At 30.4% G+C, this 17,541-nt stretch overlaps 2 protein-coding genes and 1 pseudogene across 2 annotated transcripts; 1 reads left to right on the forward strand and 2 right to left on the reverse strand.

Moving 5' to 3' along the window:
- Positions 1-6,225: 6,225 nt before the first annotated feature.
- On the forward strand, positions 6,226-7,703 carry LOC111300740 (putative acetyltransferase At3g50280 pseudogene; annotated as a pseudogene).
- Positions 7,704-8,069: 366 nt separating this feature from the next.
- Positions 8,070-10,943, reverse strand: LOC111301055 (F-box protein At5g67140-like). The gene is made up of 5 exons (XM_089748158.1): positions 10,933-10,943; positions 9,857-9,986; positions 9,652-9,730; positions 9,376-9,598; positions 8,070-8,271 (listed from the first exon to the last, which is right to left on the reverse strand). The coding sequence occupies exons 1-5, from the start codon at positions 10,941-10,943 to the stop codon at positions 8,070-8,072; spliced, it is 645 nt and encodes a 214-aa protein (XP_089604284.1).
- LOC111300742 (caffeoyl-CoA O-methyltransferase) lies at positions 10,874-12,367 on the reverse strand. Its single transcript, XM_022896360.2, has 5 exons — positions 12,208-12,367; positions 12,012-12,091; positions 11,765-11,909; positions 11,455-11,586; positions 10,874-11,361 (listed from the first exon to the last, which is right to left on the reverse strand). The coding sequence occupies exons 1-5, from the start codon at positions 12,298-12,300 to the stop codon at positions 11,068-11,070; spliced, it is 744 nt and encodes a 247-aa protein (XP_022752095.2). The 5' UTR covers positions 12,301-12,367; the 3' UTR covers positions 10,874-11,067.
- Between the last annotated feature and the right edge of the window lie 5,174 nt (positions 12,368-17,541).

A 17,541-nucleotide genomic window follows, 5' to 3' on the forward strand; every position in this document is an offset into this window, starting at 1 on the left:
CGTGGCTGTCATGGATTGGACGATGAAATAACGTTGGCAAAGCATTTTCTTCCCCTAACTTTGGCCTTTTTGCTTGTTGCTATGAGAATCTGGATTTGACTTCGTACTTTCCATCTGCTGTCTTCAACCTTAAAAACCCTTCTTTTTTTTAATTTTCAAATATAATAAAATCATAAACATAATTGAATATCTTCCCTTAATTTTGATGTAATTATATATTTATTAATTATATCTAGCAACATTTCATAATAAACATATAGTTGTGAACTGTTATATGGAGTATGTTATAATTTTTTTAATTTAAATTTAATTATACAACTATTTTTAAATAAAATTCCATACAACATGTATTAAATTAAAATCGAATTCAACTCATGAATTTAATTAGTTTTATATACTAGCAATTCTGATTTAAAAATTAGGTTAGGAGCATTCTTATATTTTTCTATTATAAGTTAGCTATTGATTGAGTTAATGTATCATCCATTCACTTTCTCATACCAAATATAAAACACCAAATGGTGGTGTTATGAGAAAAAAGAGAAACAAAAATCTTCCATTAGCAGCAATATGAATAAAGATTTTTTAATTTTTTGGTGCTATTTAGAAAAGAAATGCTTTAAAAGATATTTTCATTTTGGGGAAGATATTCATTGGGGCAATTGGTATAAAACAGCAAGAAATGGTGCTCAAAATCACATGTTTTGGGGGAGGGAGAAGGAACAAAGAAATCATGGTATTGCCCTGTCTTGCCACATGTTGCAAAATAACTAAATACCACTTCTCTCCAACCAATAATACAAAGAAAAATTTACAGTCATTCAGCCTGCTCTAGGTTTCATATATTATTTCCTTTCTGAGACCACATATACATATATGTATGTATAACTACATTAATGTCTTGTTCCTTTCACAACCTAACAATTTTTGGGTCAGTAATAACTCAAGCAACTTCAATTGTAATCTCATTCATGTTGTAATTAATATGAATTTATTTTCCTTATATGTATAGACATAACCATTTTAGAAAAAAAAACATATATTTTTTGTCCGTACACAGCTTATTTTTCTTGCAAAATTAAGTCACAAATGTAAATGTTTAATCTAATGCTGAACTCTAATTGGAGCCTCAAATTTTGACATAAAATTGTAAAATAGTTTTTACGTGTGTGAAGATTATATAGTTTGTACAAATACAATTAATAATTTTTTATAATAAAAATTGTGTTAAGATTTAAAATTTAAAATTATCAAATATTATTATTTAAAAATAATTAAATTAATTTACGAAGACAACTTATTTGAAATCATTGAAATTCGTCTTATATATTAAACTTTTACACTTTTTACTTTGGGTCATAAATAAATCTCTGCGGCTTTTAGAGTAATATCAATGGTGGGGTTTTCGGAATACTAACTTATTGAATGTTACCGGCTTTTATGTACATGACATTATTGTCATTGAACCTGTCAAAGACGCAGGCAAGTGGGACATCACCTCAGAAAAAGGAAGAAAATTAAACAATGTCGTAATTGAAATTAAGAGAATTTGTTTTTTGTTTTTTTTTTTTTTTAAATTCAGAATAAAAAAATTCTTCAAATTTTTTAGTTCAGAATAAGATATTTTATATCTAATAGCTTAAAATAAATAGTTATAAATCATATATTTAAAATGATCTTAACAAGTGACTATTGATAAAATTAAAACATAAATTTTTTTATTAAAATTTTTTTTAACCAATTAAATCAATTATTTATTAATAATTTTGTTTTTATTTATTTGAATTACCAAAGATTATTATTACTTTAGAGTCTTTCTTATTTTGAAAAAATTATTTAAATTTAATTTAAATAAATCTAATAATTTGAAATACAACATGTAACATGATACAAATAAAAATTATAAAAATAATATTATTTAAAAATTTAAAAAATCGTAAATAAATTTAATAAAATTAAAAAATTATATTTTATATTTTTATATTAATATAAATTATGACATTTAATTTTTATATAAAATATAATATAAATATAATATTTTACATAACAGGATAATATAAATTATTAAAATTATATTGAAGTTTGTGTGCTTCTTTTGTGTGGTGAGACATAAAATAGCGACCACGACAACCCAATCATCTTCAGCATTTCGTTTCCCTTTTGGTGGCATTAATGGGGAAAGTGGGTTTCATGAAATGATGACTACTCCTTTGTTAGGTTTATGCCTCTTTCTCTTTCTCTTTCGATTTCCCCTCTTCTTGATAAAGCAATTCATATTATTGACACCACCTTTTCTTTTTGAGCTCTTGTGTCTTGAAAAATGAGGGTATAAAAATCAGTTCATCTATATTTTAGCACCCATATTGTACAAGTAATAACTGCAAATTTCAATTTGGTTGGCTAATTAAAAAAATTATATTGTATTTGAGATTTAACTTAAAATTTTCAACATTCATTTAAGTGATAAAGTTCCAACAAATTTGAAATTTTAATTTTAATTTTTGTTATCCCTCTCTAATCTTCGAGTTTATATATAAATTAAAAGACAATGCTATAATTATATGAAAAATAAGATGTTGAGACAGTCCGATCGAATATCGAAACAATATGGCAGAGACTATAAAAAAAGCAATCACTTCAACTAGTTAGGATCACATTTTATTCTTCTTTCATTCATAACCAGATGTTACATGCATCGTCCATATTTGTCTGTTGATAATTAATTTAATCTTACATTTTCGCATTAGAACAAGAAATTCAATCCCATTGTTTTAGTTGGTTTGGCGTGAATCCATCCATTAATTTTAGACTTTATTTAAAAGGATTCAATCATAAATTGACATTCATAATTTATTACGTGTTTAAAAGGACCTTAGCTTACTGTGTTTTTAATATTTTTTTTATGGATATTGGTTCAAAGCAAGAGAAGATAAATTTTTTGTAAGGAGTTTTCCTTGGTTAAAACCGTGTCAATTTTTTCTTTCTACAATGAGAAAGCATTTCGATGATTGCTTTAAAGGAAAAAGAAAGAAAATTTCATGACATCTTCATAAATAATAAAGCACAATCATGTTATATTATACTATCATTTATAGTATTTAAAACAAACAGCTAAGCTGGATTTAATGTGATGGGGATGTGACAGCTTTTTGTTGATAATTATCATGGTGCTATGTCAAAATTGTCTAACCCCCATGCAGAAAATGATGATTTCCGCTTTGGGGACGAAGAAAGCTTTGCCAAGAGTTTCTAATTTAGGAAAGAAAGACTTTGCTTTATTTCCCAATGGGTTGTTTTTCAGTTTTCACTAAAAAGGGTGAGTAATAATCGTGGCTATGTCAAAAGCAGCAGCAGCAGCCTAAAGAAAACAGAAAATTTAGAAATGCTTTTTCTAAGATAATCAAATGGTTAATCCGTTAATCCTTGATTAGGGTTTCTTGATTTTGACTTAAGCATCGTCGCTTGTTATGGGATTTGGAATGAAACCTTTTCCTAAATAGAGGAATCTTTTAGTGATCAAAGCAAAGTTTTTGAGCCTTCACTCACTTTCTAAATATAGATTTTGTTCATTTATTAAGCTAAGCATTGACTACGACTCATCAGTCACGTTCAAGTTCCAGGAACCAGTTTCCTTGAAGTTTTGAAAGACCCAAAAATGAAAGACAAGTTGCATAAGAAATGGATTTATCTCAATTCATGCAGTTTTTTTATGAAATGATGGGTGGGAAGTTTTTGCATGTCCAACTAGGAATACAAATTTTATCCAAAATTGACGTGAAATTCAAATTTTTTTTTTACTCAATGGATATGGATATTAAATTTTGTGGATAAAAATAAAGATAAATATGATTTTAAAATAATTGCTACAAGAATGAAAATAAATAATATAGCATATGCGTTGTATCCGATATATATATAAAATTAAACAGATTTTAATTATGATTTTAGCATTTTAAACGTTTTAGGATTTGGGGATTTTAATGTGAGTATTATTTGTAAGTTTTCATTTTATTTAAAATTTCTTAATATAAGTATTGTATTTGTTTTAATGTGTATATTGTTTGTAAATTTTTACTTTTTAGCAAATATTAAATATTTTAATTTTTTTAAAAATATCACGAATAACGGAGACTTTTATATCCGTTAAATTTCCATGGGATGAGAATAAATAAAATTTTTTTACCCAAAACGGGTACTAATACAAGAATAAAGATATTTATAGAAAAGAGAACGTGAATGAGAAATGCTCTACTCGCCTTTCAAAAAAATTAGTGGGCTGAATCTGTAAGACCGAAAGTAATCATTCTTTGGGTTCACAAAAATTTTCTATTGAGACTTTATTAGGCCCATGGACTTGAAGTCTTTAACTCATTTGGACCTTTAGTGCAATTCCCTCGAAACCAACAAAAATAATTACTAAAAATTTTGGCCTCTTGGGTGCTCGTATTGGTCCAGTAACCTTGAGTTGTTTTAGATTGGGCCTTTGCATTGGTAAACGAAAATGAAACTGAAAATGGAAATGGAAACAAAAAAGGAAGGAAAAAAAATGAAGTAGCAAGCACCAACAGTGCCGGATATGAAGCAGCAACGATTGGACGTTTCCTTCCTCTGCTCCATTTTTTTCAAAGCAAAAAAAAAAGTGGGTTTTTTTCAATGTTCGAGATTGTTAAACTTCTTTTTTTGTTACTTTTCGTAAAGAGAACAAGTAGAGGTTTGGTAACAGAGTTAAATACAGCATTCAACGAAGGAAGTAGTGGGGACGAGGAGGACGACAATGTCCTTGCAAAACTCTGCTGAGAATCAGTGATCAAAGTACCGTGTGCACCGCATATATAGAAACCCCACAAACAGAAACTGTCGGTTGATTTTACATCTATACTCTTGTTTTGTTGTTGTCTTATTTCCAACCTTCTTTCTTATGATGCAGTTATTTTTGGTTATCCTTCGTGTACGATTGAAGAGAAAGATTCAATCAATAACCGAATTCTAGAAAATCGATTGTTTTACTGTAAAAAGAACTTTGGCATTCTATTTACAGATTCATAAGTGAAACCTCGATTTTCTACGGAATACTTAAAACATTTGAGTTGAGCACGCCTTTCAATAATTGTGGGAACAATGTAAAATTGTGTGTGACTTTCCCGGAATTTGGTGAATTGAACAATTTGCTCACCGGAATAAATTTTTTCATAGTGATATTCTTTAATAAAAAGTAAAAAACGAACCAGGAAACGAAAAAGGAAAACGAAAAAAGAGCAAGCATGAAAAAAGATAAAAGTACAAATACGCACCTAGAAATGAAAAGAAGAGCAGAGGAATCCGGAGCATCTTCCGTGGTCAAGAAGCAGAGAACTGGAACGTGGTGATGAAAACGCCATGACTTGCGACGACCACACAGATTACTAATTTGCTGGTTCTTTCAGAGGGAAACAAAGATCCAATGAAGGCCCATGTTCTAAAATCCAAATGCTTCGTACTACACATAAACAACGGGCGCAAATAGTACCTGCCCAGTTGGGCCCAAGTGTAGTTATTACATTGAAAAAAATTAGATTAAATTTCTCAAAGTTATTTTATAAAGGTTAAAATACTAAATAGCTCCTATAAAGTTATTTTTGTTTAATTAAGCTCTTATTTTGGATGAAAATCACTAAAATTTTTTAAAATAGGGGTTTTATTAAATAAAATAAAATAATGTTTTAAGGGTTTAATTGGATAAAAATAATATTTTAAGAGCTTAATTAGATAAAAATAATACTAAGAAAAGATTTTTTTTTAATATTTTAGCCGTTTATAATGACTATGATGATGATGGACATAATATAGCAGTAGTTTATATTTTCCTTTCACTTAATTTTTCTTTTGTTTAGATTATTTATTTCTTAAGTTTGATTAATGTTAACAGGTGGAAAATAAAAATAATGTAATATAAGATTCTTTTTTGTTTAGCAATCAAGGAATTAAATGAGGAGATTAATCAGGTTCATTGGGAAGTAAATTGGTGTGTTTTGATATCTTTTCTCCTCCACAAACAGATCCCCATTAGCAATTAATTAATTCAGTTATAAAATTTAGGTTTAATTGAGAAACTGAAACCTTCATAAAATGAACAAGAAACTGAAATAAAAAAGTATTTAAACAAAATAGATTCCAAAAAGGCATAGATGATAATATCCTATAAAAACCAAGCAATGTTGCAATTACAATTTCATATAGTTGGGAAGTTTTACAGTAATTGTTATGGCAAGCATCCGCTTCGTTTCCTCGAGTATCATCCAGGCTGAAAGCCCCGGGAAAGAAACTGACAGGATTGAGCTAACTCCATGGGATCTTCAACACCTTTTAGTAGGCTACCTACAGGGGGGATTGCTTTTCCATAAGCCTAAACCGCAAGAGGAACGACAGAAGGCCTTGATCCACCACTTGGAAACCTCTCTTTCACGTACGCTAGACTTCTTTTCCCCGCTTGCTGGTCGCATTGCCATCATTGAACATGAAGATAAAACCACTTCTTTTTTCATTGACTGCAACAACGCTGGAGCCTTATTTGTCCATGCTGTAGCTGAGAAAGTAACCATTTCTGATCTCATTGAACCCGTCTATGTTCCTGAAACTTTTGACTCTTTTTTCCAGTTGGATGGGATTAAGAATATAGAGGGTACTTTGAAGCCATTGCTTGCAGTTCAAGTAACTGAGCTTGTGGATGGTATCTTCATTGCCTGCAGCATCAACCATTCTGTTGTTGATGGTGCTTCGTTTTGGCTTTTTTTTAATTATTGGTCAGAAATTTCTCGTGGTTCTGATCATTTACCTAAACCTCCCATATTTCGACGACTGCTTCTTGATAGTACAAATTATCCCATTCGCATTCCTCTAATAAAAGAGCAAGTTAAAGATCAGTTCATTCCACCACCATTGCAAGTAAAAAAATTCTATTTCACTAAACAGAACATTGTGAAAATCAAAACAAAAGCTAATGCTGAGATGAACACTAACAAGATTTCCTCTCTTCAAGCACTCTTGTCACTTTTTTGGTTGTCCATTATGCGCAATAGGCACCTTGATCCCAATCAAGAGACCACCATTTTTATAGTAATTGGTCTTAGACAAAAATTGAAGCAGCTGCCAGAACAGTATTTTGGAAACGCAATTCAGAGTGCAATGGTAACTTTGAAAGCAGGGGAGCTGGTCGAGAAAGGGCTTGGAAACGCAGCATGGCAAATAAACAAGATTGTTACCAATCACACACAGGAAAAATTCATGAACTTTTTGGAGTCTTGGGCAAAGAGTCCTAGGCTATACCAAACAGGTCAAATGATGGATAATGCTTTGTTAACAGCCAATTCACCAAGGTTCGATATTTATGGCAATGATCTTGGGTGGGGAAGACCGATTGCAGCGGATCATGGGGCAGGGAGCAGGCTTAGTGGGATGTTGGTAGCGTCTCGTGGAGTGGAAGAAGGAAGTATTGAGATTAAAATTTGCCTCTCGCCTGAGACATTTCAGGCCATGGAAAATGATGAAGAGTTCATGGCTGCATTAACCATATGATATCGGTCCTCCACTGTTATTTTTAATCACCTAATGCTCCTAGGCTAATTAAATCGTTGGTAATTTCCTCAATCATTGATACCAAGGGCTAGCTTGCTCTTCTAATTCGATGAAAAATCACAGTTTCTTTTGTTTTTTGGTTTTTTTGCCATTTTTTTTTTTTTTTTTTATGTTTCATTTGAATGATCAATGAAAAATAGTTCTCATCACATCACCTTTTTGAGATTAAATTATTGCATTTCACAAGATTTTGAAAATCCAATAAAAAATGTAAATTACACAGCTCATTTGCTTGCTTAACACTTACATTCAGCTCATTTCTGTCACGAAGATTGTGAACGATTCATGTTTTTACTAAGGAATTTGAGGATTTCTTGTTTTAAAGATTAAACATAGAATGGAAGCAGAGTGAACTAGGCATGAATGACAGCAAAATCAAGATTCAATTGTGGATTCTAATGCACACTGCATTTTCCTGAAATAACTTAGATCAAGTTTCAAATCATTTTGTCCCAAAGTCAGAAGCTGACATCCCCCTTTAGAAATAGTGTTTTATGTGAAGAAAACCGATTTTCAGTTGCCAAATCTGACCTAGCCTTGCCATCCGTCAAACTTTTACCACACCATTGAATACTTGGGCGTAAAACTTGAACGCTCATGTAGAAAATTAGAATCCTACTAGAAACCCAATGAAGATTTTGAGTAGAATGAAATCCCTTTCTACCATGTTTGATAAAACTACTTTAAACATATCACAAAATAATTCATCAGAAGAAGTTTGATCTTAGGTCATGTTTAGTGCATGGAATAATAAATAAGATAACATGATAATTATTTTATATTATATTTGATTTATATCTAATTGAAAGGGATATGATTACAAGAAGAATTATTATTCTTTTGGTATAAAATAATTCAATCCTTTCAAAGTGGAGAGGATTATTGTTAATTTATGAGATTAAACTTATATGTTTTGTTATACTTTTTAAATTATATCAATAATTTAAATTATATAAATTTTGAGAAAGAATTATTGTGATCAATGAATAAATTATCTTGCATACATCAAATATATATTATTTAATTTAATTATATTTATAATATCATCTTATCCATCAAATATGACATTAAGATTTTGAAGGCAACTTTCAATATATTGAATCAATAAGTTTCAAAATCCCTTTAACATATACTTTTTTTTTTATCTTTAATTTAACTTTATGCATTGTAATTTAGGAGAAATTAATTATATTATTATTTGTAAGTTATTGCACCATAATCATTATCACAAATCTTTAAAAATAATAAATTTGTCATTAATATAAAATCACTCATATATACTTAAAGAAAATAAATTAACTTTCTTCTTTTCTAAATAATATTTCAATCTTCTATCAAGTGCTAAAAGTGTGTTTTTTTAGTTTATTGTACTTATTCTTTTATAATTTTGTGACCATTTTCAAAAATTTTTTTTATAAAATTTTAAATGAACTATGTTAACTGTTTGAAAATTTCATTTTACTTGAAATACTTTGTGCTCTACACATACACAATAAATGTGGGTATGTAAGTTGGAAAATCCAAATATATGAAAAAATTTTGAAAACATAGCACATCTGTATTTGACACTCATTCTAGATTTAAATAATATAATAAATGAAAAAATTATATAATTTTAATTGACTCCTTCAAAATCAAATAATAATTGAAATATTATTTGAAATACCCATAACATGTACAGGCAGCGTTTGTAAAAGCAATCGCAAGAATAAGCTCCTTAAACAACATGTAACAAGGTAACAACTCCAACATTTAATGGCGAACCTTGTGGTTTTGTTTGAAGTTTGAAGAGCTAGTTGGATGGGAAGCAAACAAATGAAACAGTCAAAGGAAACTCCTGTCCCCCATACATTGATTGATTCTAGTAAGCAAACTAATGAAAGAGCCCATTTTTTGCAATATGACGGTAACTCCATAGGACGATGCTTTGAGATTAGACGCTGATGACCAAAATTCAGTATCTCAAGTGATTTCTGAAGAATAAACTCTCTGGAAAAAGGGAAATCCATATATAAGTTATCTTTAAACGAGGAAAGCTACCTGCAATGGCAGACAAAGATTCATCTGTGATAAATGTACCACTAACATTCAGGTGTTGCAAGAGATTGACTCTTGTTATCTGTTTAGAAAATCGATTGGGAACCAGAAAAAGGAAAATGAAAAATCAAGTACATTGAGAAAAAGCAAGAAATACATTCAAGTTAAGGACATTCAGTAATTGATGAGGCAAAAAGGTATCACATACCAGTTGAACAACATCTTTGTCAGTGATCCCTGTCATACCCCAAAGGGAAATAGATGTCAAGTTAAGAATACACTTTGCGAATGAGATTTGGTATAGTCCATTATCAGTTATTTGGTAACCCCAATGACTCCTTTAACTGTAATTATAATAAGAATTAGTACAAGATAATGACTACCATGTCTATCAAAATCAAGATTGAGAATTCTGATATAGAAATGACTCCAATGCCACCCGTAGGAGTGATAACTGTTGTGTTCTAGAAAATATTTTTATTTTCATGGTCCAAACAGAAGTTCATAACATCAATTGTTGAATGGGCTCTAAAGCATTCAGGGGTTGAATAAGGATGAGACATTTTGCAAAATTTTAGCAATGCTGGCTACGCTAAAACAGATCTTCATCCCCCAAGGTAAAGCCCTAAAGGTAATAACCAATTACCATTGGAGGCCAGGAAAAAAATAGTCTGGACACGGAGGAAGGATTATTCAAGCCTCAATTCTAAAGATTTGCCGCCTTTGCTCCACAATAGCTCTTGGTTAACAAGACATCTGCAGATGACAGTGTTTAGGGGATTATTGATATCTTATTTGAAGAAGGTGCTTTTCCTGCCGGCCCTGGCAGTTAGGGCTTGTTTTGACTGAAACAGTCTGTTTGCCTAACAACAAAAATTTTTTATGGTCTATTGCTTAACTATAATGATGGCATATGTTGTAGGAAACTGTACCTATCAGAGTTAGGTTTTATATTGAAAGTGACAATGGTTCAAATTTTCCTGACATGATGCTTAATTTGCCAAGCAATAGCTTGATGGCTCCCTGATAACAACCGGGTAGATTTTCTATAGTTTATGCAATAACATGGGAATCTTAACAAAAATAAAATCAACGAATATTCAGTCATTGAATGTCGGTAGAGATCCCAGTCTCTTCGAAAATGATTCCTCTGATCATGCACGGATCAGAAAACCATCCTATGCAAATTAAGTGCTTTGCAAATAGTAATTTTTAAAAAAAATGCTTTGCAAATAGTCTTCTTATGTTATAACATAGAACATTGTGGTCTTTGAGAATAGTTACACAGAATCCATAAAAACATCAAAATAGCAGCAATGAACAGCTTGCTATTAGTATTAACGAAGGAGTGAAGGCAGATAAACTTGGTTTTGTGGCACCCTTGTGTTGCTAGCAACTGCCCAGGCCAGCTTAGATTGATCAGCTAATGCGGCGACAAAGAGTAATCCCATCACCAACAGGAAGTTGGCAGATCTCAATCCTTGGATCAGCAGCCAGGGCTCTGTTGAGCTCCAAGACAAAATCCCTATAATACAACACATATTTCCTTAATGGTGCATCAGGAGGTGCCACCACAGACCCGTTCCATAGGGTGTTGTCGTAGCCAATGACTCCCCCAACCTTCACTAGCTCAATAAGCCTCTTGTGGTAATTAAGATAGTTGTCCTTGTCAGCATCAACAAAGATGAAGTCAAATGTTCCATGATATTTTCCCTGCAATTTATACATTACAAATATTAACTCAAGTGTCTAGTAATCAAATTTAGTTATGTTTGAGAATGGATTCTTGGAGGATTTTATACTTACAGCTTCAATCATTTGATCAAGAACAGGAAGAGCAGGCCCTTCTTTGAAGTCAATCTTGTGAGCAACCCCAGCTTCTTGGATGACTGGTAGACCCAGTTCATAATTTTCGCGGTTGATGTCCATAGCCAATATCTGAAACATTCAATTAAGCAGATATGATTTCCTTTTTGTTTGTTACTCTATCCAAGAAAACCACAAGAAAATTAAAGCTAAGGCAAATAAAATCTCTTGAAGGACCGACTATAATTAGTTGGCTGAGACGCATAGCATCTGTTTTCTTTTATTTGATGCATAACTATGTTTTAGTTACCTTGCCATCATCTGGCAGAGCAAGGGCAGTAGCAAGGAGAGAATAGCCAGTATAAACACCAATTTCCATGGTGTTCTTGGCATTTATAAGCTTCAGCAACATGTTTAAAAATTGCCCTTCATCAGCAGATGTAGTCATGAGATTCCTGTTTTATCAGGGGAAACAAAAATCAATTGAGTCAAATTGCATTTCACCATCTCCAAGCCATGAAGATAGGGTAAATAAGATTCAGGCCTAAAAATCTCACCATGGATGTTTTGCTGTCAGTTCCCGGAGCTGTTTCATGGATTCAGGCTCTCTCGGATAAACACTAGTTTCCAGTATATACTGCCAGAAACAAAAAGAAATGTAAAACAAGGATGGATAGCACATTGAATTGTAAAATTCAATACAAGAAAAAGACAAATAAAGTCTTCACATTTCTTTGAAGTAGAGATAATTACTTGGTAAAGCTTGTCACTCTGTAAGAGACTCTTGTGGCCAACTTCCTGGTGCCTACCAGCTTGGTTTTGCTGTCCTTCCTGTGTGGGAGCCATTATATTGATAATCTCTCTAGTTTTTTCCTGTTGTTGCTGCAATTTTTCTGTTGCTGCTGATTGAAGCTCAAGGAGAAGCTTTATTTATAGTATAAAACTTGGACAATCCAACACGTGCGAGTAGTGGGAGGGAGGTTGGTGAAACATGTTGCCTAAAAACAGCCATCAGGCCGGCAGGACCCACTAACCAACCCCCAGCCTTCTTGACTTCTTTTATGTAATGCCACCCACCCAAGCCCAAGTTCCTCTCAATAATAGAATAGACGTCTCCATTGTCGATTAAACAATAATTTATATACAATTTGTTTAAATTTAATTGCAAACCCTTTAAACATTTAAGGAAAAAATTTACTTGCAGTATATTAATTTTTACAGCATGAAGAGAAACAGAAACAGAAACGAAATAGTATCAACAAGTTGCTGGTTGAATCATGTTGAAATTAATTTCAAAAATGCATATTTCGGATTCAAATTCTAATCATAATAAAAAGCTTAATAAAATAAATAATAGATCTTAATATTTCATCCAAGAAACGATTAGTTCATGAAATATAATAGAATAGTCAACTGAAGCCGAATTAGGTCATACCAACCCTGGCAATTAACAACATAATCCCAGCCTCTGCCTCGTCCAGGTTGCTTCCTAGCTTAGTTCCAGTTCCAGTTCTAAATTTCTGACCATCGAATCGTTGTAAATTGTAATCGCACCAAGCTTCAAAATATTTCGCCCTACACCAAACAATTCAACGTTTAAATTTGTATAGTATTGTATAATAATATACGTGGATTTGTCCTGAAGGAGCATATGGAAATTGGAGCAATATGAAAAGCAAAATCAGATTAGAATTGGGAGCCATGCGTTACATTGTGTAAATTGAGCTAAAATATTTGTCCAACTTCATTAACTTTGTCCTTTAAGCATTATCAAGCGATTCTTCTTTGTCACGTAATATAGTAATTACAGGCGTTTCCTACAGTTCCATTATGTATAATTTTCTCTTTTGTTTTGTTTCTCCAGACTCTTCCCTTTGAAGATGTGACGGTCACGGTGAGTTCCTATAACCAAATATATATATATATATATTTCCCAGCAGTGGTTGAAAGGATAAAAGTCAAAGAAATTAAGTACAACAAATATTATACAAATCTTGAAACAATCATTCTATTAATAAAATAAAATTATATATAATATTATATCACAACATACTTAAAATATGATAAGGTATAGTTATGTAGACGCTTAAGTAAATGGTTTCTCTCATAGAAAAGTCCTTCAAAATTTTTTTTTTTAATAATGGCATGTAAAATATTTCCTAATTCTAAGATATTTATAAGCATATATATATTTAAAAATTATTTAATTATCCAAAATTTCAAATTTAAATGGAAGACCAATTCAATTATTTTTAAGTTATTAGAAATAAAATCTAATTTAAATATATTGTTTTTTAAAAAATGCATTTCCAAATAATCTAAATATATTTTTTTCAATTTAAAATTTTCAAATATGGTGTTAAATTATCTTTTGAAATAAGTTTCCTCATAATGTAAATGATATCTTTTTAAACCTAAAAAATCTCAAATGTAGTGATATTATAAAGTAGATTTTTTAATAATTTAAATAAATGTCATTTTAAATTTGAAATTTTAAAAAATAATTTTTTTTTATAGATTTCATTATAATTATTTATTATTTGATTATTTTTAAATTTAAAAAATATTAAATATCACACACATTAGAAGATCATAGTTTATTCTTTAACGATATTCTCAACATTAATTCTATTTCACTATTTTCTTTAACTTTTATACTTGCAAATAAATAGTTTTTTAACTTGTAAGATGTACTAAATTTTTTATTATATTTTTAAATCTTTATATGATATGTACAATTTTTTATTATATTTTTATAATACGTGCATCTGTGTGTTAAAAAGTTAAAATTAATTTTTTTTATTTTTGAAATTTTTATTAAAACTTTGAATGTTTTTTTTGTTAAAGAGTATATGCATAGATCTTATAGAAATTTTTGACAATTTATGGATATCGGAGCGGAGGAAGAAGATTGATGTAGCACAATAATGATTCTTCTGAAATATTTGACAATTGAAGGTAAAACATATTGATTTAATTGTTTAGGGCATTCTTTGTTGGTTTTATTTATTTATTTAGAAAAGATTATATAGGCTTATTTTTAATTGTTCATTTTGTTACGTTTTTCTTTTATCTGTTTTTAAATAAAAATTATTTTAACATAGTTGCTTTATATAAAAGTAAAATCATGTTTATTTATTTGAAATTAATTTTTTATAATTTAATTATTTTATTGTATTATTGATTTTTTTTTAAAGCAAAGCGTAAGTAATAAAAGCAAAAAGCAAATTTGTTTACTTTTTAAATTGATTATAAAATCTTGTGAATGAGAATTGACACATTCTCTTTGAAACATTTTTACAAAAAAATTTTAAAAAATTGTTTAAAATTTAATACTATTATTTAAAATTTAAAATTATTTTATTTTAGGACATCAATTTTACTTATATCTAATGGAGAACCTAACTTTTTACCTAAATGAAAATAGAGAAAAGTATTATATTGTGGGTATTAGAATGAATAATATAACACCAGTCTTGTACTTATACCATACATATATATTTATATATATTTAGTAAATAATTTTTTTATTAAATAATATAAATTATTATGTTAGATTAATTAGAATTAATATATTTTTATATTAATATATATATTTTTATAAAAATTTCTTAAATATATAAGATAAAATTAAAAAAGTTTAAAAAATAAATTTTGATTTTTTTTTAAAGCTATGAGTATAGGAATTATCCATACCAATTAAATATTCGTGAGAATAGAGATAATAATAAATTTAAAATACTCATTGAATATGAATACAAGAATGAATATAATATAAAAATTAAAGATGAGGATGATGAATGCTCTACTCTCACCATAGCTTACTCATTGACATTCCTATTTTATTTTAGCTTTTACATTAACATAATTTTACATCAAATATAAAGTTTAAAATAAGTACAAAAGTTAATTTGGTAGATCTTATAGATGTTGAAAATCAAAATATTACTAAAACCCATGCAAAAATGTATATACGAGTAAGCTATCATACATATTATTTAAACATTTCAAATCATTTTTTTCTAGATAAATAAAACTCATTGTAAAATTATATAAACCTATAAGTGTATAAAAATGATTGCACATGATAAAAATGGCACAAATTGAAGAAAGTTAATTTGAAATAATGAAAATTTTGTTTTCAATTAAATATTTTATTGGTGTACTCAATAATACTATTTATATATAAATCTTTTGGATATTAATTTTTTCGAATATTATTATATGTTTTGAATTTTTAAATTTTTTAAATAAAATTTTAATTTTATTATGTTTTGATGTGTTGATTATATTATTTATAGTATATATATATATATATATTAGACATCTAAGTGATTAAATAATATTAATTTATATATCTAAACACATTTAAATAAATAAAAATAATTCATGCATTATACAAATAACAAGCTAATATTATATATTTAAGTTTTAATCAATATAAAACATCCCTGTAGATACCGATTTTGTCCGGGTCTACCATTTTATTAATAAACAAAACAAAAAAACAAAATAAACAAACAAAAGAAACAGAATAAGATAGAAGTCAGGGAGTTGGTACGGCGCCGCTGTCGCCAGCCCCCGACCAACTACCCTACCAGCCCCCCGACCAGCCTCCCGACCAGTCACCCTACAGCCACCAACCAACTACCTTACAGAAACCTAGATTCCCCTAATTGAAGCCTTTAAAAATCTCCAGCCATTTCCCTTTCGAAAAAAAAAAAAAGAAAAAAAAAGAGCTGGCTGAAATCCCCTTCAATCTCCCTCTGGAATCCCCATTCAACCCCAGATAGACCCCATTCCTACGCGTAAAAAACTCAGTTTCACGCAACCCCCCAAAGCACCCAAACCGAAAACAGATCTACACAAAACAAAAAAAAAACAACACAGTCCTCCCCGCAGGGAGGAACCCAGCGCCGAAGCTACCTGCAAAAGCAAAGAAAATTGCATCAATCTTGTTTCAACAAAACAAACGAAAAAAGTCTTGAAAACAGAAACTTTGAACCTCGATCTACGCTGATCGGGGCTGCTTCCGGTGAAAAGGAGACCGGATCTGGAAAGAGGGCATCTCGAGGAGTCTTCGTGACCTTCTAACCATTTTCCGATCACCGGCGACCACCGCCGACGGTGGACCAGGCGGCGGCCGACAAGGCGATCCGACGGCCGGACGGCGATCGGCCGAACCCCTCCCTCAGAGCTCTCTCTCTCGTTTTTTTCTGAAAACAGGACCAAATGAACAAAAAAAAATTTTTCAAGTTATTTATAGAAAAAATTAAAAGCAAAACGACGTCGTTTTGGGCATAGGGCCAAAACGACACCGTTTCAGCTAAGGAGGATCCGCGCGTCCACCCGCGACCCGACCCTGGGTCCGCGCACCCGACCCGCGACCCGTTTCCTTCATCAGCATCTGACCGGTCTGACTGGACCAGAACCGAACCGCCCAGACCGAACCGAACCGGAACCGAACCGCCCAGACCGAACCGAACCGGTACTGGACCGTCCAGACCGAACCGAACCGTCGAACCAAACCGGGCGTTGACCGGACCGTTGACCGGTCCGGTTCAGGTAAAAATTTTTTTTTTTATTTTTTACTTTTTATTTTATTAATATTTATGTATGTTAAAATGTTTATATTTGTTAAACTAATTGATGAAATTGTAGTTAAATTTTTTTTTATTTTTAAGATAAACTTTAAAAACAATTATATAAAAATAAATTTAATAATAATACTAAAGTGATAAAAAATGAAAGAAAAGAAAATTTTTATCCGACGATGAGATTCAAAGGTATTCCGAGTAGTGATGCCTACGAAATCTCTAGGTGAGAAGATTTTTTTAAATACTACCAGCGTATTGGAATATTTATAAAAAATTTTTTCAATATAGTAAAGATTTTCTTTTTTTAAGAATAATAAATAAAAATTGATGAATATATTAAAAATATAAGTAATAAAATAGGAAGAAAAAAATTTAATCCAATGATGAGATTCTAAAAGTATTCCGAGTAGAGATGCTTTAAGAAATCTCTAGGTGAGAAGATTTTTTTAAAATATTACCAGCGTATTGGAATATTTATAGAAAATTTTCA

This window comes from Durio zibethinus, chromosome 18 (assembly GCF_047325235.1).
Source record: "Durio zibethinus cultivar Kanyao isolate XHJ-2024 chromosome 18, ASM4732523v1, whole genome shotgun sequence".
In the NCBI taxonomy this organism is placed as follows: domain Eukaryota; kingdom Viridiplantae; phylum Streptophyta; class Magnoliopsida; order Malvales; family Malvaceae; genus Durio; species Durio zibethinus.

What these genes read in the sequence shown, in the direction of transcription:
- LOC111300742 (XM_022896360.2), bottom strand. Translation starts at nt 12,300, where the DNA reads ATGGCTCCCACACAGGAAGGACAGCAAAACCAAGCTGGTAGGCACCAG. An exon ending in CTCTGCCAGATGATGGCAAG is followed by an intron (nt 11,587 to 11,764) that starts GTAACTAAAACA and finishes TGAATGTTTCAG; the next exon opens with ATATTGGCTATGGACATCAA. An exon ending in TTGATCAAATGATTGAAGCT is followed by an intron (nt 11,362 to 11,454) that starts GTAAGTATAAAA and finishes TATAAATTGCAG; the next exon opens with GGAAAATATCATGGAACATT.
- LOC111301055 (XM_089748158.1), bottom strand. An exon ending in ACAAAGATGTTGTTCAACTG is followed by an intron (nt 9,731 to 9,856) that starts GTATGTGATACC and finishes TTTTCTAAACAG; the next exon opens with ATAACAAGAGTCAATCTCTT. An exon ending in ATCTTTGTCTGCCATTGCAG is followed by an intron (nt 9,599 to 9,651) that starts GTAGCTTTCCTC and finishes CTTTTTCCAGAG; the next exon opens with AGTTTATTCTTCAGAAATCA.